This window comes from Salmo salar, chromosome 11, assembly GCF_965601325.2.
Source record: "Salmo salar chromosome 11, fSalSal1, whole genome shotgun sequence".
Taxonomy (NCBI): Eukaryota; Metazoa; Chordata; class Actinopteri; order Salmoniformes; family Salmonidae; genus Salmo; species Salmo salar.
In genome coordinates, this window is record NC_138301.1 from 29,658,689 (window position 1) to 29,685,934 (window position 27,246).

At 41.2% G+C, this 27,246-nt stretch overlaps 1 protein-coding gene across 1 annotated transcript in view; it reads right to left on the bottom strand.

Annotated features, from left to right (window-relative positions):
* LOC106562393 (TOX high mobility group box family member 3) overlaps window positions 1-26,601 on the bottom strand; it is a 61,082-nt gene extending 34,481 nt beyond the window's left edge. The window contains exon 1 of the mRNA XM_014127256.3: window positions 25,771-26,601. Within this exon, the coding sequence (XP_013982731.2) occupies window positions 25,771-25,872 (102 nt within the window). The 5' untranslated portion in view covers window positions 25,873-26,601. The remainder of the gene's footprint in view (window positions 1-25,770) is intronic.
* Between the last annotated feature and the right edge of the window lie 645 nt (window positions 26,602-27,246).

The window sequence follows — 27,246 nt, forward strand, 5'->3', positions numbered from 1 at the left end:
TGGAGGCTCTCCGCACTGCTAAAGCTAACTCTCTCTCCTCTGCTCTCATCCTTCTAGACCTATCGGCTGCCTTTGATACTGTGAACCATCAGATCCTCCTCTCCACCCTCTCCGAGTTGGGCATCTCCGGCGCGGCTCACTCTTGGATTGCGTCCTACCTGACAGGTCGCTCCTACCAGGTGGCATGGCGAGAATCCGTCTCCGCACCACGTGCTCTCACCACTGGTGTCCCCCAGGGCTCAGTTCTAGGCCCTCTCCTATTTTTGCTATACACCAAGTCACTTGGCTCTGTCATATCCTCACATGGTCTCTCCTATCATTGCTATGCAGACGACACACAATTAATCTTCTCCTTTCCCCCTTCTGATAACCAGGTGGTGAATCGCATCTCTGCATGTCTGGCAGACATATCAGTGTGGATGACGGATCACCACCTCAAGCTGAACCTTGGCAAGACGGAGCTGCTCTTCCTCCCGGGGAAGGACTGCCCGTTCCATGACCTCGCCATCACGGTTGACAACTCCATTGTGTCCTCCTCCCAGAGTGCTAAGAGCCTTGGCGTGACCCTGGACAACACTCTGTCGTTCTCCGCTAACATCAAGGCGGTGACCCGATCCTGTAGGTTCATGCTCTACAACATTCGCAGAGTACGACCCTGCCTCACACAGGATCCGGCGCAGGTCCTAATCCAGGCACTTGTCATCTCCCGTCTGGATTACTGCAACTCGCTGTTGGCGGGGCTCCCTGCCTGTGCCATCAAACCTCTACAACTCATCCAGAACGCCGCAGCCCGTCTGGTGTTCAACCTTACCAAGTTCTCTCACGTCACCCCGCTCCTCCGCACACTCCACTGGCTTCCAGTTGAAGCTCGCATCTGCTACAAGACCATGGTGCTTGCCTACGGAGCTGTGAGGGGAACGGCACCTCCGTACCTTCAGGCTCTGATCAGTCCCTACACCCAAAGAAGGGCACTGCGTTCATTAACCTCTGGCATGCTCGCCTCCCTACCTCTGCGGAAGCACAGCTCCCGCTCAGCCCAGTCAAAACTGTTCGCTGCTCTGGCACCCCAATGGTGGAACAAGCTTCCTCACGACGCCAGGACAGCGGAGTCAATCACCACCTTCCGGAGACACCTGAAACCCCACCTCTTTAAGGAATACCTGGGATAGGATTAAGTAATCCTTCTAACCCCCCCCTACCCTCCCCCCAAAAAGATATAGATGTACTATAGTAAAGTGGTTCTTCCACTGGATATCATAAGGTGAATGCACCAATTTGTAAGTCGCTCTGGATAAGAGCGTCTGCTAAATGACGTAAATGTAAATGTACATGGACTTGTGTCCTTAGCCTGGGTCCAATCCAGCTTGTCTACATATTATGTACATGAACCACGCTCCCCTCTTCTCCCCTTGCCACTGAGTCTGGTCTGGTCCACACTCCGAGAGCAAATCCTAAAATAAAGCAGTAGCTGAATGAGGGGTTTCATTTGATCTAGCGGGGTGCAATGCCATTGGCCCGCTGCCACAAAGGGACTTAGGGCTGAGGAGAAGAGTATAAGGCCTCAGAAACATGGGGAAGCTTTCCCACAATGCCTACTGTTAGCAGCACAGACACAGACATACAAGTCTTTAAAGGCCCAGTGCAGTCAAACATTTGATTTACCTGTGTTTTAAATACATACAGTATTTCCACACTATGAGGTTGGAATAATACTGCAAAATTGTGAAAATGATGACAATGCCCTTTTAGTGTTAAGAGCTGTTTGAAAAGACCGCCTGAAATATCAGCTTGTTTTGCTGGATGGAGTTTTGGCCTGCCTAGTGACATCACCAGGATGTACATTACTTAATAGACCAATAAGAAAGAAAGTTCCAAACCAACTAGTTTTCAGTTTTCCCCTCCCCACTCAGACCACTCCCAGACAGCCCTAGCAAAATTCTTGCTTGAGAAATTGCTCTTTGCTAAGAAGGTATTTTTGTTTCTTTTTGACCATTTTAATTTAAAACAATCACAGTAAGGTAATTAATTGTTGCCCAGAAATGATTTGATATTGAGATAAGAACAGCTGCATTGGACCTTTAAGGAAATCACATGAGAGTAGTCCAAATCAGCTTGGTGGTGGTGTTGTCTTGCATTCGCCTCTAAACCTTGAATGTCTACATGCTGTTTACTTTGGGACAGCTTTGAAGTAACTCCAGCTCCAAGATGCTATCATTTAAACCAGGGATACTTTTACTGCACTCTTAGCTCTCAGGTCTACGGCTACTGTGGTTTTAGGTGTCATTATCTGAGATAATGCATTGTTTAATCGCCATACAGGAAAGATTTTCACCACAGTAGATGGGTTTGTTTCAGTGGTATTAGTGCTGATGGTGGTGTTGCTGTACTAGATATGACAGGTGGGTATGGGCTCAGTGACCTGGATCCATCCCTATTGAGAGCTAGGGAGAATGGAGTCTTCTCCTATTGCGCTGGCAGAACAGACACATTCCTCTATTCCCTGGACACTATTACTGGTTAACACACTCATTAGAACGGTTTTGCCTCTGTACACACTGCAAAACGCAGGTACCAGTCACTGTTTGAGGGACTCACTGTAAACTAATCCTCTAATTTTTTTAGAGTAATTGCATAAAAATGATATTTAACTCAGGAGGTTGAAACAACATTTATAAACCAGGCTACCGTTATAATTTGACTCAGGCAGAAAAGCTTCCTGGATTAAAAATGACAGTATGAAAGTATTCTACCATCCAATGCTTATGTAAATAGATCTGATGTACCAACAAATTATTCCACCAGCAAATTCATTGTGTACAATCAGTAGGATCTGTAGTATTACCTGTTAAGCTTTCATGCTTTTCTTCTTACTCCTAAATCAAAACTCTTTAGGCTAGTAATGGATTAGGTAAATACCTGTCTTTCTCCATGCATGTATTTAAAAAATACAGCTGTAAACGTGCGTGGGTGTACTGTATCGATCTACCCTGTGCTGTGCTGGCTGCATGCATCCTTCCTTTCCATGTATTTTTCTCGATAAGTATAAGTCTAAGTATAAACCGACCAGTTGTTCAATCTCTATAAATCTGAGAAACACAAACTGCTGAGCGGTGACTCATATATCAGTCTATTATACACTACAGGGCTGACTGTATTAAACAAATGGATCTGCCTGCAGCTGGAGGAGAGAGCCAGTATAGAGGAGCAAAGGTTATTGTCTAATTTCAATCTTGGCTGCCTTCCCAGAGCTCTACCACGTTCCAATTTGTGGCTGTGTTGCTTGGCACTACTGACAGAACAGAGAGAGGTCCTGCTGCAAATACTGTTTGTGTTCAGCTACAGAAATGTGTCTGGAAAACTGGCAATCAACAGGTCGGCGCAGATTAACGCAATGACTGGAGCAAATTAGCTGAAATTATGGAAATGCTATCGATAAGGATGTTTTCCTTTGGGTTGTCGAGCGACATATACCTGCCATTTTTACCGGTCGTTGTTAGTTGTTACAGTATCGTTTTCCTACACAATCATTGGGGGATGGTGTGTAAGATCACATACACACCCAATATGGCACAAGAGTCAATGTTAATGCACTGCCTAGCATGTTATGAATTGTTTTATTCCACAATGAAAGGACAGCTGCAAAAGACAACTGTGGACAAAAAACAGCTGTTTAGACCTGCATATTACAGACAATTAGCTATTTCAAGTATGTATTTTCCAGCATACTACCCTCCATTCAGCAATTTGACTGACAATTCTTGGCAACAGGGCCTCCGAAAACAAAATAAAATAAAAAATAAAAAAACGATCTGAAACTGTTGAGTTTCAGATATTGTTTTCGTTATGTGACAGGAGCCATCAAGACTAAATGCTCTGTTCATGCGTTTCACTCTATTTACACCTGAAGTGCCATTTTAACATTTCACTTTTCAAAGGAAGTGTAAGATTATGATACCTACTGTTGAATAATTACAAAGACTTAATCTTCGCTATTTATTTCACATCACAGCAGCCAGTGACATTTAGAGAGCTTAAGAAGAAATCCGCAATGTAAAATGTAAAACAATGTAAAATTATTCCGTTCCTCAATGTTGGAAAGAACAGCGAGATCAAAGTGAACCTGGAAATGACAGTCCACAGAGTTAATGGAACCCCACTATGTTTTAGAGGATTTCTTTTTTACAGGGAAGAAAAAAAGAGAAGCTGAGTTTAGCTAGCAAAGCATTGAAAAAGGTGAAGGAGGAAATATACCTCTCTCTCTGTCTCTGTCTCTCCGTCTCTCTCTCTCTCTCTCTCAATTAAATTCAAAGGGGCTTTATTGGCATGGGAAACATATGTTTACATTGTAAAAGCAAGTGAAATAAACAATAAACAAAGGTGAGAATACACAAATCATGAACAAAAAACGATTAGAATTTAACAGTAAATAATGCACTCAAAAAGATTTAAAAAAGATAAATACTTTTCAAGTGTTATATTATCAGCTATTTACAGTGTTTTAGTAATGTGCAAATAGTTGAAGTACAAATAGTAGGGGAAGATAAATAAACAGATAAATATTGGTGGTATTTGCAATGTTGATGTGCTCCTCTAGTTTCCCTTTTCTCATGGCAACGGGCCATAAACCTTGCTGCCATGATTGCACAGATATGGGAGTTTATCAATGTTTGATTTGTTTTCAAATTCTTTGTGGGTCTGTGTGATTTTCTCTCTCTCAAAAATATCCTTGGTGAGGCTGACACGTAAAAAGCATGTGACCTATCAAATACAGCCATGACACTTAAAAGTGTGGATTTTCCTTGGGATAATATGAGGCTAAGCGTTTGCCTTTACGACTTATGTATGAGCCAATGGTATAACTCATAAAGTCAGTCATGTGCGCATACAGTACATTACAACCATAAACCAACATCTTGGTCTGGAATGGAGAGTAGGAGAGTCATGGTAATGTCATTAGTCTATCCAACCCCTTTCAACTGAGTATAATAGATGAAGTGAAATACAGTGAGGGAAAAAAGTATTTGATCCCCTGCTGATTTTGTATGTTTGCCCACTGACAAAGAAATGATCAGTCTATAATTTTAATGGTAGGTTTATTTGAACAGTGAGAGACAGAATAACAACAAAAAATCCAGAAAAACGCATGTCAAAAATGTTATAAATTGATTTGCATTTTAATGAGGGAAATAAGTATTTGACCCCCTCTCAATCAGAAAGATTTCTGGCTCCCAGGTGTCTTTTATACAGGTAACGAGCTGAGATTAGGAGCACACTCTTAAAGGGAGTGCTCCTAATCTCAGTTTGTTACCTGTATACAGCTTGACACCTGTCCACAGAAGCAATCAATCAATCAGATTCCAAACTCTCCACCATGGCCAAGACCAAAGAGCTCTCCAAGGATGTCAGGGACAAGATTGTAGACCTACATAAGGCTGGAATGGGCTACAAGACCATCGCCAAGCAGCTTGGTGAGAAGGTGACAACAGTTGGTGCGATTATTTGCAAATGGAAGAAATACAAAAGAACTGTCGATCTCCCTCGGCCTGGAGCTCCATGCAAGATCTCACCTTGTGGAGTTGCAATGATCATGAGAACGGTGAGGAATCAGCCCAGAACTACACGGGAGGATCTTGTCAATGATCTCAAGGCAGCTGGGACCATAGTCACCAAGAAAACAATTGGTAACACACTACGCCGGGAAGGACTGAAATCCTGCAGCGCCCGCAAGGTCCCCCTGCTCAAGAAAGCACATATACATGCCCGTCTGAAGTTTGCCAATGAACATCTGAATGATTCAGAGGACAACTGGGTGAAAGTGTTGTGGTCAGATGAGACCAAAATGGAGCTCTTTGGCATCAACTCAACTCGCCGTGTTTGGAGGAGGAGGAATGCTGCCTATGACCCCAAGAAAACCATCCCCACCGTCAAGCATGGAGGTGGAAACATTATGCTTTGGGGGTGTTTTTCTGCTAAGGGGACAGGACAACTTCACCGCATCAAAGGGACGATGGACGGGGCCATGTACCGTCAAATCTTGGGTGAGAACCTCCTTCCCTCAGCCTGGGCATTGAAAATGGGTCGTGGATGGGTATTCCAGCATGACAATGACCCAAAACACACGGCCAAGGCAACAAAGAAGGCTCAAGAAGAAGCACATTAAGGTCCTGGAGTGGCCTAGCCAGTCTCCAGACCTTAATCCCATAGAAAATCTGTGGAGAGAGCTGAATGTTCGAGTTGCCAAACATCAGCCTTGAAACCTTAACGACTTGGAAAAGATCTGCAAACAGGAGTGGGACAAAATCCCTCCTGAGATGTGTGCAAACCTGGTGGCCAACTACAAGAAATGTCTGACCTCTGTGATTGCCAACAAGGGTTTTGCCACCAAGTACTAAGTCATGTTTTGCAGAGGGGTCAAATACTTATTTCCCTCATTAAAATCCAAATCATTTTATAACATTTTTGACATGCATTTTTCTGGATTTTTTGTTGTTGTTATTCTGTCTCTCACTGTTCAAATAAACCTACCATTAAAATTATAGACTGATCATTTCTTTGTCAGTGGGCAAACGTACAAAATCAGCAGGGGATCAAATACTTTTTTCCCTCACTGTACATTACATTAAGATCATGGTTCAATTAGATTTGTTAGTGTGTTCTAGAACATGAGGATCTACTTATTGCAATGTAGAGGTGCTTTAATAGACAGTTTAATGCTGGGTATCAATTAAGGTGACTACAGAGATTAGGTAGTGTACAGTTTGTATTAAACAACTACGGGAAAAAGTATCAGTTTTTCCACACTTAAAAATAACACTGCACATTTGATTTTGTACACTACTCCACCTCTGAGGCAGGAAGGTCTGCTAAGTGTCTAAAGCAAAATAAGCCATTGACTTCCTCCTTTGACCACGGCTCTCTCAAAGCAGTTTTATCCAATTTCTAACAGTCCAGGAAGATGATAAAGGGGTCAGACAGTGACATATGCTGTATTTGAGCCTTGACCTCTATGTTAGGGGTAAATGGGAACCACGCTGAGTTTCTGCACCAAAATAAACGAGACAGTTCAGTAAAGGCCAGGTTCCACCATACGTTCTACAACGAACCCAAGCACTTTCCCCACTGTGTGTGTGTGTATGTGTGTACCAACATACCTCTCCATTCGTCTTCATTAAGCTTGTGTTTGAACTGTTTCTCCACATCTCTGTAGTATAGAGTCTACTGGGAGCAGCTGCAGCTCCTTCATACTGTAGCAGCCCACATCTCATCTACTCTACACTGTCCCACTCACTATCCTTCACAGAAGTCCTTCTTTAAAGACACAGAGAGTGAGAGGCTTTTAAACAGTTGTGCTGGACAGGTGGAGAGAAAACACCACTTTCTTTTGGAGAGAGGGAGAGAGAGAGGCAGATTCAATGGACACAGTGATAATTAATCTCTTCATTCATATAAACTGAAGAGATCGACATTTTACGTTTTAGTCATTTAGCAGACGTTCTTATCCAGAGCCACTTACAGTAGTGAATGCATACATTTCATACAATTTCATACATTTTTTTTTTTCTTCTTTTTTTTTTCTGTGCTGGCCCCCCGTGGGAAACGAACCCACAACCCTGGCATTGCAAACACCATGCTCTACCAACTGAGCTACAGGGAAGCTACTAATCTACCAACTGAGCTACAGGGAAGCTACAGGGAAGCTACAAATCAGCTCTACAACAGTATTGACTGTTAGGTCCTTGTATTTCACAGTTTTTATTAAATCGGGAGCATTACTGCTATCATGCTGACCCCAAAATCCAAATAAAGGCCTGGATTGGAAAACGAGGCTACCATCACACTGGGAAGCAATAATAATCCCGATCTCTTTATTCAAATCTGCCATGTGTTGATATTCAGTGTGACTGAATAGCCATGGGAGGGTTGCTCCAGCATATCTCTCCTGTCTGTCTGTAATTGAGCAGATTTATACTCTGGAAAAGGCTTTCTTATTATAACTCGGCTACACAAGGTTTTCTATTTAATGTATTACTCTTTTGTAAAGAGTAAGAGGCCTGCCTGACTGGGCTCTAAAAGTCTCTATGTCAGCACACAGTAGCTACAGTATGTTGGTTTGACAGCCTGTGTAACAAACTCTGGATGTATTTTATCTTACAAGCTTTACATACAGTGCTGCATATTCTCTGTTATGTTAGTATCACTTTCTACAGAGAAACATCATGTTTTTATAATTAAAAGATAAACATGATACTGATCATATATTATCATGAGTGTTTCCTCACATAAGTACTGTATGTGGGGTGAGTTAAGTGAATAGAATTATGTGGTCAAATATGACGAGATGCTAAAAAGGACAACAATTTAAATTAGTCAAACATGTGAAGCCATCACACTGAAGTCTAATAAAGAGCATATATTCATTGTAATCCCATATGGGTAATTATGAAAGGAATATGCTCAACCTCAATTTGTGAAACTCTGCCAGAAACAGCAATAGTAGCCATTACGTTAACTACTGTACGTATATGATGTAGTGCAGTGAATATCCTTTCCCTCAAATCATATTTTATTCACTTTTAGGAAAAGGGATATGTTGCTTTTATGTTCCCTAAACACCCAATGCTCTGAGGCATGATTTGTCATTGTTATTCAGAACTCGCTCACCTCCACTTAAAACATGATCCTTCTGGAGTCTAATGAAGCACCAAGGTAGGTCCCAGGGGGTTCCGCCTTGCCAAAGAAAACCTCTTTGATTTATGTACTACTTTGTTTTTCCTGCTTAAGGCTTGCCTGTTGTGTTGTGAGAGAGATGACCCTGCCTGGTGATGAATATGCGGATGGAGCATTTACTCTTATTTGTTAATTAGCTCATGTTAAAAATATATTCTCTCTGAAAGTGTCAATACCCACAATACACCACAACAGCCAGTCTGAACATAAGGCTCTCTCTCTCTGTCCTATCGTTTCCCAGTCTCCGCCTTCTCACAATTAAACCAAAAACAATCTGCCTGTATTTGCAATGACACTCCATTGCTGGATAAACGTTGATACCCAGATTAAATAAAATGACACTTTTGGACGGCAGTAAGCAGCCATCGTGCAGAACTGATTGGCTTTTAAAAACACTAATTAGTACTCAACCTTGTGGCTGTCCAACTGTAGCCTGCTAATGTGAGTGCACACACTCGTGATTTAGCCTCAATATCATGGCTCTATCAGACCTCCGTTTAGCCTGGAGAGATATTAGCACAGCCCACTCTCATGCTGGAGTGTCACGGACCTCTTCATCTGTTTTGAGTAAACAAAATAAAACTGCAACCGGAAAATATGAGGGCTTGTTTGTAGTTAGACATGCTGGAGAAGAACATAGAAAGGGAATTTGTGCTTTGATCCGCAAACGTGATCTGAAACCCCCTGCACATTAGGCTAGTTCATAAAATGAAAGAGATCCTGGAATTGAATAAACAGGCCTGGTATGTGGTGGACACTGGTGGAAAATGTGTTAATGTTATGAAAACATTACACATCCTGCATTTTTTTAACCTTTAACTAGACAATTCAGTTAAGAACAAATTCTTATTTACCATGACAGCCTACTGGGGAACAGTGGGTCAACTGCCTTGTTCAGGGGCAGAATGACAGACTTCAACATTGTCAGCTTGGGGATTTGATCCAGTAACCTTTCAGTTACTGGCCAAACGCTCTAGACATTTTTTTAATATCACATTTACATAAGTATTCTTGGTTATGACGCTACAAGCTTGGCACACCTGTATTTGGGGAGTTTCTCCCATTCTTCTCTGCAGATCCTCTCAAGCACTGTCAGGTTGGATGGGGAGTGTTGCTGCACAGCTATTTTCAGGTCTCCAGAGATGTTTGATCGGGTTCTGGTTTTGCCACTCAAGTACATTCAGAGACTTGTCCTGAAGCCACTCTTGCATTGTTTTGGCAGTGTGCTTAGGGTTGTTGTCCTGTTGGAAGGTGAAACTTCACCCAGTCTGAGGTCCTGAGCACTGTGGAGCAGGTTTTCATTAAGGATCTCTCTGTACTTTGCTCCGTTCATCTTTGCCTCGATCCTGACTGGTATCCCAGTCCCTTCTGCTGAAAAACAACCCCACAACATGATGCTGCCACCACCATGCTTCACCGTAGGGATGGTTCCAGGTTTCCTCCAGACCTGACACTTGGCATTCAGGTCAAAGAGTTCAATTTTGGTTTCATCAGACCAGAGAATTTTGTTTCTTATGGTCTGTGAGTCTTTAGGTGCCTTTTGGCAAACTCCAAGCGGGCTGTCATGTGCCTTTTACTGAGGAGTGGCTTCCATCTGGCCATTCTACGATAAAGGCCTGATTGGTCGAGTGCTGCAGAGATGGTTTTCCTTCTGGAATGCTCTGTCAGAGTGACCATCAGGTTCTTGGTCACCTCCCTGACCAATGCCCGTCTCCCCTGATTGCTCAGTTTGGCCAGGTGGCCAGCTCTAGAAGGAGTCTTAGTGGTTCCAAACTTCTCCCATTTACGAATGATGGAGGCCACTGTGTTCTTGGGGACCTTCAATGCTGCAGAATTGTTTTGGTACCCTTCCCCAGATCTGTGCCTCGACACAATCCTGTCTTGGAGCTCTACGGACAATTCCTTCGACCTCATGACTTGGTTTTTGCTCTGACGTGCACTGTCAACTGGGGGACCTTATATAGACAGCTGTGTGCCTTTCCAAATCATGTCCAATCAATTCAATTTCCCACAGGTGGACTCCAATCAAGTTGTAGAAACATCTCAAGGATGATCAATGGAAACAGGATGCAACTGAGCTTAGTTTCGAGTCTCATAGCAAAGGGTTTGAATACTTATGAAAATAAGGTTTTTCTGTTTTATATATTTTATAAATCTGCATAAAAAAATCAAAATCTGTTTTCGCTTTGTCATTATGGAGTATTGTGTGTAGATTGCTGAGGATTTTTTCAAATTTAATACATTTTAGAATAAGGCTGTAACGTAACAAAAAAAAGTCTGAATACTTTCCGAATGCACTGTATGTATACAAAAGTATGTGGACACCCCTTCAAACTAGTGTATTCGGCTATTTCAGCCACACCTGTTGCTGACAGGTGTATAAAATCGAGCACACATCCATGTAATCTCCATTGACAACCATTGGCAGTAGAATGGGATTACTGAAGAGCTAAGTGACTGTCAACGTGGCACTATCATAGGATGCCACCTTTCCAAAAAATTATGTCGTAAAATTTCTGCCCTGCTAGAGCTTCCCCGGTCAACTGTAAGTGCTGTTATTGTGGAAATGTGGGGGCACCCCTGCCTCGTGGTGGCTGTGGGGGTGCATGCTACACCTCTGCTTATAACTATAAATTCAGTATAACTATAAGAAATCTAAGATGTGTCAAATAAATTATATCCAGCTCATGGCTCCAGATATGCATTTGGTTAGTCACTAGATGTCAAGATCAAGCGTCTTGGTTACAGCAGAGACATTCAATTCCCCCCGGATGACGATCCCTGTTGCCTAAATTGTTTTGTGTGTCAAAACAAAACAAAAAAATGGAATACATGTTTTTGGGGGTTACAGAAATGGTATGAAGGTATGAAAGTCTGGATACTGCCCAACCCTAGAGTCCATATTTGGCAACTAGCAAACTACCAGTCCAACAGAGAACAATATGAGTAATAACTTACAGTAATTGCAGTAATAATGGCGAGCACAATTACACAGATGAATGTGCTTCAAGTTTATGTCTGATAAGAGTCAAAGCAGTGGACAATCACTGAGGTAATTACATAAAGATAGACGTAACTCACGCTCCTCCATCTAACTTCAGCATATCGCCTCATTAACAACCATCTTAATTCCCTTTTATCCACAGTTTATTACAATACTCACCACTCACAGATGGTGGTAAACATGAACGAAGCTTCGCTTGGAACATGCCTCAGTAAACAATGCTTTTTTTCTGTGATTTCACACATTTGGGCCGAGAAAATGTATTATCTTTTCAAGCAATAGTTAATCGCTATATAGGCTAAGTATTGCTTAAATATCTTATTAGCATCTGGAGGATAGTTTGTGGAGGAGAAGTAGGTGTAATCTATGATGTCAGCAACAGGCTAATGTTGTCATTAGCCAATAGGAACAAACGTCTTAGCCTTACAGGCCAATCAAAATATGACATCACGTGACATCCTCAATGTTTTGTGGCAACAGGATCCCTAGATAGTAGAACGCTTTATTAGTCAGTGATCAAAGCTAATGGTGCTAGGCCGCTAGCACCATGGCCTGTTGAGTAGCAAATGGTCTGGATAAAGCAGTAGGAACATGATCCAAGCTAATATAGAAAGCATACAGATATGCTGCTGTTTCAACAACATCACAAGTTGAGACCTTTGTAACACCAGACAACTGCTTTCAACATACACAAAGGATCTGACATTGGACAGTGACTAATCTCTGGCTCTCTCCAGGAGAATCAATGGCGCTCTAATAGACTTCACTGAAAACAAACCATGACAACAATGAAATACTTGACTCCTTTAAATGACTGTTGTCATTCAAGCCAGCCACACCCATGTAAAAGGAAGTGTGGTGTATCAAGGGTAAACCCCTAAGTATTGGTGTACAGTGCCTTGCAAAAGTATTCATCCCCCTTTGCGATTTTCCTATTTTGTTGCATTACAACCTGTAATTTAAATGGATTTTTATTTGGATTTCATGTAATGGATATACACAAAATAGTCCAAATCGCTGAAGTGAAATGAAAAAAAATAACTTGTTTAAATTTTTTATATTTTATTATACAAAACGGAAAAGTGGTGGGTGCATATGTATTCACCCCCTTTGCTATGAAGCCCCTAAATAAGATCTGGTGCAACCAATTTGTAACGCTTTCGTTTGGAGAAGTAGTGGAGTCAGGCGCAGGACACAGGGATGAGTGCAAACAAAACGTGTTTATTCAAAAACCACAATAAAACTTCTCCCACAGCAAAATAACAGGGTTGGGAGAAACACCTCCAACAACGACAAAACATGAACATTCACGGACAAAACAAACAGGGAAGCCAGAGGGTTAAATAATGAACATAATCAGGGAATCATAAACAGGTGTGTATAATTAAGACAAAACAAAATAAACAGGGAAACATAGATCAGTGGTGACTAGTAAGCCGGTGACGTCGACCGCCGAACGCCCGCCGAACGCCGCCCGAACAAGGAGAGGGGCCGACTTCGGCGGAAGTCGTGACACAATTACCTTCAGAAGTCACATAATTAGTTAAATAAAGTCCACCTGTGTGCAATCTAAGTGTCACATGATCTGTCACATGATCTCAGTATAAATAAACCTGTTCTGAAATGCCCCAGAGTCTGCAACACCACTAAGCAAAGGGCACCACCAAGCAAGCGGCACCATGAAGACCAAGTAGCTCTCCAAACAGGTCAGGGACAAAGTTGTGGAGAAGTACAGATCAGAGCTGGGTTATAAAAAAACATCAGAAACATATGGAAGAAGGTACTCTGGTCAGAGGAGACTAAAATTGAGCTTTTTGGCCATCAAGGAAAACGCTATGTCTGGCGCAAACCCAACACCTCTCATCACCCCGAGAACCCAATCCCTACAGTGAAGCATGGTGTTGGCAGCATCATGCTGTGGGGCTGTTTTTCATCGTCAGGGACTGGGAAACTGGTCAGAATTGATGGAATGATGGATGGCGCTAAATACAGGGAAATTCTTGAGGAAAACCTGTTTCAGTCTTCCAGAGATTTGAGACTGGGACGGAAGTTCACCTTCCAGCAGGACAATGACCCTAAGCATACTGCTAAAGCAACACTTGAGTGGTTTAACCTGTTTGGGAGAGGGGGCAGTATTTTCACAGCCGGATGAAAAAAACATACCCGATTTAAACTGGTTACTACTCTTGCCCGGAAATGAGAATATGCATATTATTAGTAGATTTGGATAGAAAACACTCTAAAGTTTCTAAAACTGTTTGAATGGTGTCTGTGAGTATAACAGAACTCATATGGCAGGCAAAAACCTGAGAAGATTCCAAGCAGGAAGTGGCCTGTCTGCAAATTTGTAGTCCTTCTGTTGCTTCTCTATTGAAACTACAGTATCTGAGCTGTTACGTGACACTTTCTAAGGCTTCCATTGGCTCTCTAAAGCCTTCAGAAACCGGATTGAGGCGTCTCCTGTCTCTGGGCAGATAATAGCAGCTCAGTTTGTCAGTGGACTGCCTGGTGACAAAGAGATTGGAGATGCGCGTTCACGAGATCACGCCATTTTTTCTTTTCCTCTTTGAATGAATACAGCATTGTCCGGTTGGAATATTATCGCTATTTTACGAGAAAAATAGCATAAAAATTGATTTTAAACAACGTTTGACAGGCTTCTAAGTACGGTAATGGAACATTTTGATTTTTTTTGTCTGGAAATGCGCTCGCGCGTTACCCTTTGGATAGTGACCTGAACACATGAACAAAACGGGGGTATTTGGACATAACTATGGATTATTTGGAAAAAAACAACATTTGTTGTGGAAGTAGCAGTCCTGGGAGTGCATTCTGACGAAGAACAGCAAAGGTAATCCAATTTTTCTAATAGTAATTCTGAGTTTAGTGAGCCCCGAAGTTGGCGGGTCTCTGAATAGCTTGCCTGTGATGGCTGAGCTATGTACTCAGAATATTGCAAAATGTGCTTTCGCCGAAAAGCTATTTTAAAATCTGACATAGCGATTGCATAAAGGAGTTCTGTATCTATAATTCTTAAAATAATTGTTATGTATTTTGTCAATGTTTATGATGAGTAATTTAGTAAATTCACCGGAAGTTTTGGGTGGGAATGCTAGTTCTGAACATCACATGCTAATGTAAAAAGCTGTTTTTTGATATAAATATGAAATTGATTGAGCAAAACATGCATGTATTGTATAACATAATGTCCTAGGAGTGTCATCTGATGAAGATCATCAAAGGTTAGTGCTGCATTTAGCTGTGTTTTGGGTTTTTGTGACATATATGCTTGCTTTGAAAATGGCTGTGTGATTATTTTTGGCTGTGTACTCTCCTAACATAATCTTATGTTTTGCTTTCGCTGTAAAGCATTTTTGAAATCGGACAATGTGGTTGGATTAACGAGAATCTTAACTTTCAAATGGTGTAAAATAGTCGTATGGTTGAAAAATTTAAATTATTGCATTTTTGAGGTATTTGTATTTCGCGCCACGTTCTTCCATTGGATATTTGGCGAGGCGTTCCGCTAGCGGAACGTCGAGATGCAAGATTAAGGGAAAACATTTAAATGTCTTGAAATGGCCTAGTCAAAGCCCAGACCTCAATCCAATTGACAATCTGTGGTGTGATTTAAAGATTGCTGTACACCAGCGGAACCCATCCAACTTGAAGGAGCTGGAGCAGTTTTGCCTTGAAGAACGGGCAAAAATCCCAGTGGCTAGATGTGCCAAGATGATAGAGACAGTTATGCACGCTCCAGTTTTCTGTTTTTTTTGTCTTATTTCTTATTTGTTTCACAATAAAAAACATTTTTCATCTTCAAAGTGGTAGGCATGTTGTGTAAATCAAATGAAACAAACCCCCCCCAAATCTATTTTAATTCCAAGTAGTAAGACAACAAAATAGGAAAAATGCCAAGGGGGTGAATACTTTCGCAAGCCACTGTACATCAGACAAACAACTTATGATACTACCTAACAGAGCTATCTTAGAATAGCCCGTAATCTCACTGTCACTAGAACAATCCCAATCCCAAAGCCAAAACTCTGTAAGGTCTAGGCTGCTCTCCTAGAAGACGCATATTACAAGCTAATTGAGTCTGCTGGAAACTACAGGGGTGCGAAAGGTTCACCACGATTAGCTTGTGTAACTGCTGAAGGTCAACGCAGCTCTGCTGAGCAGCCACAAGCCTTCATAAAACCATGCAGCGTATCATTATTTTCACAGTGTTTCATTATGGATTGTTAACCTTGGCTAACTCCCCAACTAACGCTTTAATCAACTGCCTGTAATGTCTCTGATACAATGTTATCATTCTGCTTCTACTTCTCATTTATCATTTATAAAAAGTACCTGTGTCTCATTATAGAAAGAGAGAAAAAGAGAGAGAATAATAAGAGAGCAAGCTCCTTTTCCAGGATCTGCATGTGTCTGGAAAGACACGTGAGTAAGAGCTTCCGAAGAGGAGAGAGGAAGGTTCAGGGTTATTGCCCATTGTCAGAGAAACTAGATCGTTTTCCTAGAAAGGAATGGAGTATGAAAGACTTGTCAATAGCATGTAGTCTCAGGAGGAAACTAAAGGACTCCTCAATGCTGAGGCCTCTTTCTCCTTGGTCTGGTTCCTACCACTGCCATCCCAAACCATAGCCACCTGTGAGGAAGTGTTGAAGAGATGAGCTCCAACAAAAAGCCTAAAATATCAGCTCCTTTCCCAAATGTACTAGGGGAGTCTTCATAAGAGAAATACATTGTGGAACCCTCTCATCAACTCATCAGTTTGCAAACAATCAGAGGTTGCAACCAGCGACCTCTAACCCCCACAAGAATGGTTGCCAAGAAACAAAAGAGAACTTAACCAACTAGAGGATGACTTTTCAGTCTTCTCCCTCCACATCAATACTGCTTTCAGAGATCCAGATGGAGGCCAGCAGCAAAGTGTCCCCTTATTGGGCCTTTATTGGTACATCCTAAATGCAACATTGAATTATGGCAGGGGAAAGGGGATGCACGCTTTTTGTTTAGGACAGTACTTCTGAGGCCAATAAAAATCACATCAGCAATGAAGCAATCACTGTACAATTTTTGGAAACCATCTAAAAAGAGACCACTTTCCAGTTTTAATATGCATATGAAATAAATATTAGAGCCGAGCCAGAGCATGAGAGAAACCATATGTTCCTTGGTGGATAAAAAAATCTATCCATAGGCTAGTGCTTTCTACAAAACGCTACATGTCTTTATCTTTTCTCCAGTATATAAAAGTGAACTCATAAATCTGCACTCCAACTAAATAGTGATTTACAGTAAATGTGTGGTACATTGAGAACAGATAGGGAAATGCTAGTCAGGGGGGAGTATGTTACATCTCAAAAGATGGGTTCAGAGCGGATATGTGAAAGGGATTTGTGTGGTTGCCAGACGTGTTATTTTATTGAGAGTAATGGTGCACCCCATAGGCTGATACAATCTGACAACAACTTAATGGTTATTGAATATGTTAGAGAGAGTTTGATGTTTTAGTAAAATATCTGTTTTTCTCTCTCGCTTTTTCTCTTTCCCTGTTTTGATATTGGGGCTCACTCACCATGTGTCTTATTTCATATGTTGGCATAATGATGAATAGTTTTGGGTTGTACAGTCAAGCACTTTTATTCAGAAAAACATTCCAGGCATCACTGTGAACTGATTGCTTTGGAAACGTGTGTCCTTGGAGCTATGTACTACAGGCAGGAGTTGTAACTAGAATTGTGTACTTGTACACAAATAAATTAATACTAAGTATCCATATATGAGATTAATGCTTTCTGACAGAGAGGATAAATGATCAATATATGAATAGGCATTACTATCCAGTTAAAGAACAATGGACACAATCAACAATTTAAACCCATAAATAAACAACAAGAAACAGAGACATTCTCCCAAGAACAGTTCTTCCAAAACTCTCAGAGCTAGGCCTACACAGAGCAGAGAGACAGACAAGGCCATGTCAGCAGTGTCTATGTACTGTAGATCTCTGATACCATTTAATTCTAACATAAATTATGGCAAATTACATTTCCAGGAAAAACAAAGGACTTTTCTGCAATAGAATATTCTTATCATTCTAATGCACGTCTATAAAAGATCCAATTAAAATCTGGCAGAGTGTGATGGCGCTTTTCCAATTTATATTAGCTTTGAGGAAACTATTAAAGTTTATTTATTAGGTGAAGATGACTTTAAATACTACAGTATTAACGCTGCAGTAAAATTGGATTAGCAGAGTGAGATTTTAACATTTACCCTGTTACCACATATATAACGTTGGGGGAGGGGCAATCTACGATCAATGACTATGACCTTCTGAGGCCAACATGGCTCCCCTATTTCCATAACACTGACTCCAGCTGTTGGCTTGGGGACCTCTGCACTGGTTGGGAAAATGTAAGAAAACAGTTTGGAAAAGAAGATAAACATAGCCGTTAAAGTCAATGTGTTCTAAACGTGACACAGATTATTTGGTTACTACTGTATTACAGTAACCAAGGCATAGGTCCAAGTTACATTAAATCACCTATTGAAAAACAGTACGTTGTTACTGTGGTTCATTTCAGTCTTCCATTTAAACATTCAAATAGCTGTTGTATTACTCCATTTTCTGTGTTATTTGTTCAGCAGGTCTAATGGATATTTGCCCACCTGCTGCCATTGTCTTCTCCCTAAAGGACGACCTGGTGGTGACACACACTGAGCATTATGGGAATGTTGCATGGTCGTGGTGGTGCTACGGGCAGCTGAACAAAGGATAGCAGTATGGCTGCGTGTGATATTGCACCCTATTCCCTATATAGTGCACATCGTTTTACCAGGGCCCTGGTCAAAAGTAGTGCAAACGGAATTAGGTGGCATTTTGGATTCACATAAATCTCCTTTGCCTTGTACTTAATATCTCACTCTCAGTCCCTACAGCACATAGCTCACTAATGAGGTGACATTTCACAGTCACGACAATGCATTGCCCTGCAAATGAACGTCATAATAACAGTCAGAAATACCTTGATGAGAAGGAAAATACTTCCTTTCTGAACAGTAAGGGATGGTCTGAAAAATAGCACAGGCAAAAATTCTAACAATTGAACTTTTAAGTCTCGTTTTCTTGACAGGACCTCCTATTCACGTGTTGAGTGAAGGGGGTCATGCATATTTGATTTTGTAAAACGTCACATTTCTAATCTATCTACTAATTAAATCTGTGTTGGATTAAAGGTTAAATCCAGGGGAGATCAGTTAAATGTTTTTGATACAGTCCCCCGTCAGCCCATTACAGGGCATTAGAAATTAGGTATGTGAAAAATGTGATGGCTGCCTCACTGCAACAGTGCTTTAAAAATAAATGTAAGTGTCTTAACTGCAATGCTAATCATTTATAGGACACAGTTTATTGAATCACCCAGCCAGAACTGATTGACTGGTCCCACTGCTTAATTCACAGTAAAAGCAGTTTCTGTGGCACATAATCATTTATTCTCTCTCTTTAAAGATGGAATCCTTAATGGTGAAGCTGTCATGTCCGTTTGGGATATTATAACACTGAAGAAGTTACAGCAAACAACAAACATAGTTGTTTTGCCTCGAACACCACTGCACGCTTCGATAGAACAGCAGAATATGTACTACACAGGAGTTTGCTGGCACCTTAATTGGGGAGGATGTGCTAGTGGTAATGGCTGGAGCGGCATCAGTGGAATGGTATCAAATACATCAAACACATGGTTTCCATGTGTTTGATGCCATTCCATTTGCTCCATTCCAGATATTACTATGAGCCGTCCTCCCCTCAGCAGCCTCCACTGATGTACTGCAATTTGTTGTACCATGCTGCTCATTTCCATTTGGATGCTGCTCACCTCCGTTTAGTCGACAAAACAAAAACAATAACAATGGCGCTGGGGTGAACCGATTCTATCTTTAATAAGTCAGTGAGGTTGATGCTGTCAGAGATGTAGTGAGACAAAGACAGATTGAAATGGTTTATCGTGGTGAAAAAAGATCTCATGGTGAGTTAGTAGACCCTGGTGTGATATAAAGAGACATGTTAGGCTTGCCTAACGACTCACCCTGAATGTAATTCCTCTGCTCTATCAATTGCTCCATACATTCAGTCTGAAACTGTAGTTTGTGTGACTTCAAAATGAGGGGAGTTGTACAGAACAAATTAATTAGCGATTGGAACTTCTCTAACAAGTCTAAACAATCAGAGTACCAAAGTTAATGATGTCATCATGTAGGCCGGCTCTGGACCAATCCATTGGTTTCTGGGACCAATCAGAACGGACAGAATGTGTTTACATTCTAGAAATCGTTAGAGATAGAGGCAATTCCAGACTCAATGTGGAGAAGAAACATCAGTTGGCCAGAGCGATGTGGATGAGTAGCCAGGCAAATGCTTGGCTGTGGTTTTGAAGCCTAAAGAAGGTCCATCTAGGACCCTTAGACAGGGGACATGCTACAGCTCAAGTTTCCAGGGTACAGTACCTTTGTTAAATTATTCAGAACTTTGACAGTTTAAGCAATACTGGTTAAATGAGGCCTTTCTCTCTCATTCACTTGCAGATGTGTCATGATAAATGACCGTAACCCTACACCGAGCATGACACCTCAGCTCTGAGCTACTACCCGTCTATTATATCTGAGTGCTGTGGAGCTGTAACAGTGACACGGCTGTTGGCTTGTCCAGAGAGAAAACAAAACCTTCTGAGACAGTCTCTGTTCCCATGTCTATACTAGCATACTACTTAAAAGGATGCAATGTATCGGGCATGTGTTCTATGTAGTAGGCTAGTGTGGACATTCCGAAATCAAATCACATTTTATTTGTCACATGCTTGGTAAACAACAAGTGAAATGCTTACTTATGGGCCCTTCTCAACAATGCAGAGAGAAAGAAAATAGAGAGATAATAGAAAAGTAGATACAAAATGAGTAACTTGGCTATATACAGGAAGTACCAGTACTGAGTTGATGTGCAGGGGTACGAGGTAATAACATGGCTATATACAGGAAGTACCAGTACTGAGTCGATGTGCAGGGGTACGAGGTAATAACATGGCTATATACAGGAAGTACCAGTACTGAGTCGATGTGCAGGGGTACGAGATAATAACATGGCTATATACAGGAAGTACCAGTACTGAGTCGATGTGCAGGGGTACGAGGTAATTGAGTTAGATTTGTACATATCGGTAGCTATAAAGTGACTAGGCAACAGGTTAGATAATTAACAGTAGCAGCAGTGTATGTGATGAGTCAGAAGAGTTGGTGCAAAAAGGGTCAATGCAAATAGTCCGGGTAGCTATTGGTTAACTATTTAACTAACTATTTATCAGTCTTATGGCTTGGGGGTAGAAGCTGTTCAGGGCCCTGTTAGTTCCAGACTTGGTGCATCGGTACTGCTTGCTGTGCATGCCCATTACATCGTTTCATTCTAAGTAGTATGCTAGTGTGGATATCCAAATGTAGCAATACTGTGTGAACTCTATCTACATGCAGCCTGCTGGCTGATGATGGTGATGTGAGAGGAGGAGATGGAATGGAATGGATTCATGAGCACTGGGTGGTGGTTGGATTAAAGATGGTCTTCACGAGAGCAGATCAGGGTAATGGACTGTGTCAGCATGAGATTTACATATTCAACACCAACCACAGCCTCTCTCTCCAAATCCACCTTGTAAAGACAGTCAATCGGTCCCAATGTTGCACACAGGTTCAATGGACATATAGACGAGGCCTCTTAAGTGTTGATTTACGTCAGTGTAAAATTCAAAAGTGCACACCGCAGAGAGATACAAACACAAACAGGAGGACACTTGAATGGATATTACTGCACTCAGCCAACACTCGGGGGGGTGTGTGTGTGTGTGTGGTGGTGTGTGTGTGTGTGTGTGTGTGGGTGTGTGTGTGTGTGTGTGTGTGTGTGTACACACATTTCAAGGAATGATGCATGTAATAGCTTAGATCATCTACGGCACAGCCATAGAAAACAGAGAGTATGATCTACTAATGTTTCCACCACAAGGCCACCTCTAATATACATACACACATCAGTTTAATTAATGCAGAGTAACTCACTTTCGGACAGAGCATCCATTAGCTCAGGGGTACCAAGTACTGTACTTCAAGTGAGCGAGCTAAAAATAAATTTCCCCAATCTCAAATGGAAAACTGGGTCTTTAATAAATCTGTTGAACTAGGCTTCTGACAAGCTGCAATTAAAATGCCCAGGAAACACATCAGCTTTTCACTTCCTCAACATTTAAACCTTTAAACATATAACTTCGGTTACATCCATTAACTTCAGAAAACAGAAAAGTAAGCAGCTTCTCGGGGTACCAGCGATTTAGAGTCCTAGTAGTGTTTGGATATGTTTACAATGTGTGTGGTGAAATGGCACCAGCTGTGTACACTGACAAGATGCACACGGCCCACTGTGTGTTTGAAGAGCGTCTTAACCCCTTCACTACCACTCCACAGACGGGACAACAAAGACCACGGGAGGCTAGCCAATCTGGCTGTAGGGGACAATGGGGAGATATTGCCCCAAGGGTTTTCTGGTGTGAAGGGACTGTAAATGTAGCATCTCTGAGTCTATTTATGTCCTTTTTGCTTTGTTTCCTATACATATGCAAGGGACAATAGGATCCAACTCATCCTCAATCAGGCTTTTGTTTCACCTACATGACTCATTTAAAGGCACAATAAAGTCCTAGAGTATGCCGACTGCAGCTGCAGCCTTCCATCCTCATGTGTTATGCTGTGAATAACTTACCATTTGTTGTTCTTACAGTGTATGTAGTCTATTACGTATGACAGATGAGTGGTTGATACAACTCAAAGTTGAAATATAATCAATTGATAAGCGTTTCCTTGGATAAGAGGAAACATATCCATTTGGTACAGTCACAGAGGCTATTAGTCATCAGAGCCAATCAGCTGTTACTATCAACCCTGCTCAGTGAAACACACTTCCTGTTTACAGCGGTTGTCATTGAAAGGATTCTTGGAAGACAATCACCCACTCTTCCGTAATGACACCTTTTAAACCAACAGAAAAGTATGGCTACAGACAGCGGAAAAATTCTATCAATCACAGTTAACACAATGCTAATGCGTATTACATCATCTTTGGATCTGAACATAGCCATCCACAATTTATAATGACTTACTGGCAGTATTAGTAATAGTTTCACAAACTAAAGCTCTGTAGTAGTGGCAGTGCTGCAGGTGCAACCCATTCCTCAGTTACATCTGGTAACAACCAACTAATTACCTCTACCAGTGCAGCTAATGAAATGAATGTATATTACATCTAAAACATTATTAAACTTCAGGGGAGTATAGCACAGGACTATAAATGTGCCAGTAACAGGGGAGGTGGGGGGGGGGGGGGGGGGGGGGACGCTCATGAACAAAGGCATTTCAGTCAATCAAACGGTCAAATCAAACCTGACTTTGAGACATGCTAAATGTAAACCAGTACAGTTGAGAAAATACCAAAAAAGCTCATAGCCTTTAGTAGTGTCCAATCTGAAGAGTTTTCCCAGTTATGTAGACCACAAACTGTCCCACATTTAAACCAAGGGGGACATATAAAAGATTCAACTTTTGTGATAGAAAAGGAGAGAAAATACACCCTGATGACCAAAAATAATCTAGGCATGTTTTCATAAGGTTTCAGAAGTGAAGCCGGGCTTCTTGTAAATTTCACTGACTAAGACCACATGTGCTCAGTATAAACCAAAGAGCCAGTAAAAGCTAAGTCATTGTCCCAGATAAATTGAATGTAATGTAAGACTGCACACAATTTCTGAAGTACCAACTACCAACCAATCAGTGGCTAAAAAGAGTCCCTGTGGGTATATACCCCTAAACATAGTTGCTTTGTGTCCCAGCTTAAATCAAAGCACTTTACCAACGTCACCCTGCTGAGACTGCCCTGTCATACACCTGAACACAATCCGCACCATTAAATATTAAAAAGGTATAGAATAATAGGTAGCATAGATGAAGTGTGCTTTAATTCAGCTCTTAATTACATTTATCATCAAGGGTCCGAGGTTCAATTCTACTAGATTACTAGCAGTTCATGTTCCCTTGTAAAGTACATGATATTAACATATTCCCTTCATCTCATTGCCAAATCACGGCTGGATTCATTAGTCATGAATCATGATGACTGTAGTACCTAATTAAGTGTGTGCCACTCATGTGGATGTTTCTGTAGATTTAAAAGAATCTGTGATGTTTGAAAGTGCCTCTGGGCCCCATTGTGATTAAAACTGAATTATTTCCTCAGACAATATTTTGAGGGTGTTACTGTTTATACATCACATTGAGTACCCATTGACATTGACCAAGACACTGTTAAAGCTTCTTGGAGTGGGAACTTGACATGAAAGCTATAATAAATAACTATGTTATCAACCCAAGTTCATTTGAGTCTATACAACTTGAAAACCTGACACATCATCTGGATGACTAATGTTTCCTCTCAATGAGTTTGGTCGAATCAGTTTGGGGATGGTGTGTCTTGCATTATGCAAACACATGCAAATCTCCCTTCCACTCAGCATGCAGGGGCTTCTGAATTGGCATGTGATATGTGGTTTGTGATGAGACATGTTGCAGAGGGAGTGCTTCATTTCCTCTCCCTCTCAGACTACAATTGCATTTTGGCCTATTCCTGACAGAAAGACTATTTCCTTTCTTAAACTTCGGCCCGTGGAGTTTTCAAGCAGACACAAAACCACACTTTTGTGTCAAAACCACACTTTTGTGTCTATTATAGGACAGTCAAACAAATGTGGTTGCACTTAGGAGCTTTAACAAGCCTGGGCTATTTGGCAGAGCAGACGCAAACACTGCTCTGGTCTCAGAATGTTCTCAGAACAGGATTACAGTATGTTTTCTATTGGTTCTCAGAACAGTTTTAGAGGATGTTCTGGGAAAAAGTCTGGAAACTCATTTGATATGGACTGTCTCTCTCTTTTGGCAGCTTACCATGCTTCCACATCCTGAAGATGTTGTCAAATACAGCTATTATCCTTTTCAAAACAAATACTCCTTTGTGCTTGTGATACAAAAATACCAAATATCTGCTGCTGGTTGTGTACCAAACCACCTGTCAGTCTGGGACTGTTTGTGTAAGGATATCTCACATAGGATAACCCTACTAGGTACAGTATGACATTTTTTTCAAAACACTGCAACACATCAGTAAACAGGGACATATTATCTGTGAGCAAAAGAAGCGATCACGATCTGAAACAACAGCAGTTGAATCAGACATCAGATATCAATATAAACAACCTGCTCACTTCAAGGATAATTCATATCTTTCACAATTCATGAATTGGCCTCAAATATAACCAGCTCTATAGGTAGTGACATCACTTTATCATGTGCCTTCAGTGAATCTAAAACATATGAACTGCATGTTGATTGGTGATATAGACTACAAGCTTCAGGTGGAATTATAAACACTGCCCATTACATGATTAAATGATTATGAATCAAGTCACTTTTTAAAGGCTCTGTCACACATGTAATCAAGTTGATCACTCATTGTAAAGCAGCAGTGTCACTGCCACCTGGCATGCATAGCTTACTCTGCAAGAGACAGGATACCAAAACTTCGTCCAACAGAGAGATGTGCTATATGAGAAAGCATTTCAACGCGTAAACATTATGGCATGCAGAACTCCAGCACCAAAGGAAGATGGTAACTTGCCTAATTGATAAAAGTGTGTAATGCACTGGTAAAACGACCTCTTGTCTTATTGTGTTATTCTGTCTATTTTATAAAAACATTGTAATGCCAATGCAGAATAGGATTAGATGATGAAGTAGCCTAATTAATTCTCAAAGAAAACATTCCCAATCGTGTACAACACCATTTGCCATTATATCAGTCGGTCTGGACTAAGGAAGAATGGGGTTTGAATGCAGTGTGCAGAAACAAGATAGAAGTACGCAAAACAATGTAGAACATAAATGCTCACCTTATTATAGTTGTAGTAGCCCAAACAGTGGGGAAAATCCAGGTTTGGTGGGTCTCCTGGAATAGGATTTCCTCCGGCAGTCGGATAAAACCGAACATCCATGATGTACCAGGCAACAGCGCAGCTGTACTGTGAACAGAGCTCAATTTGTTTCTACCTTTTTACAATCCACGCGCAGAGTGAGAGAAAGGCGGCGAGACGCGCAAGCTTTATCGGGACCGTAAATCAAAGAAATAGAAAGCGGGATAGAAGAGGTAAGGGATAAAATGCGAAGTTTTGTTATTCCTCTTCTTCTCGTTGAAGAAACTGTTCATAGTTTTCAAACCCAAATAACGATTGAGCGATGTCCAAGCTCGTCCTCAAGGTTTATGATATCTGCGCCAAGCCGTGGTGTTTGCCCATGCATTTAGAAGCAGCTGCTGTACACAAAGAAGCCACGCGACCGGCAGGGACAGACTGCACAACCGTCCTTCTCCTGTTCAGCTTGCGAAACAAGATTGAAAACAGAGCTAACGTTATAATAGGTGTATAATAAGAAGTCCGGCTCGTTTCCCCCCCACCCTCTCGTTTTTTTCAGAAGTTGTTTTTCCTCAAGTTTGCACAGTAGTTGGAGAAGGTAGCACAAAGCAATGAGGATATTGTATTCCCTGGAATTCTGCTATATTGTTCCACCAGTGGAGAGTGGGGTTTTGGGACAAAATCTGATACATTTGTCCGGTCAACCAATAATGTGGAATTAGTAGATTTGCTGTACAACACTAGATAGATGCTTGGTTCAGTCTTTGGCTCTGTTGATGAACAATGTGTGAACAAATCGGGCTACTCCCTGAACACAGCACGCCACTCCCATTTAGCCAACGTTTGCCCTAATGAAAACACTGGACAGTTACATTTTACACTGCTTTCAGTCTCTGGGGATACTTTGATTGACATATTTGATATCAAAATACTTAATCAGCAATTTACAAATCTTTTTACAGCAGTTGCTTGAATTGCAAATTGAGTGGGATACAAACAATTTGTTTATTTTTGTAATAAACTGGTAATAAGATGGTAATGAACCTTATTACTATAATTGCTTCTATGTGCTTTACTAAATCACACATTTTTCTTAATGAAAATCTCTTCAAAACAAACAAACATGAGTTTTGAAAGCCAATCCAATCTTAGGGATAGTTATAGCCTGAAGCAGCTTGTTGGCCCCCTCCCTAATATGACCACATGGGACACTAGAATGAATACAAACAGTCTATTTACAATAATCATCACGTCTCAGTGATGTGTAGCCCTGCTTGTTTATTTTCTCTTCTGAAAAGATTGAACTAACAGTCAGAATCTCCCATTACAGGGATTGGAGGAGATGTACTTTATGTGTGCTCAGCCTCTTATGTATGTAATGATAACCTGATTTCTTGTCAGGCCGAGTCAAACATATATGGCCCAATATAGAGACATGGCCTATTAGATACTTCAACC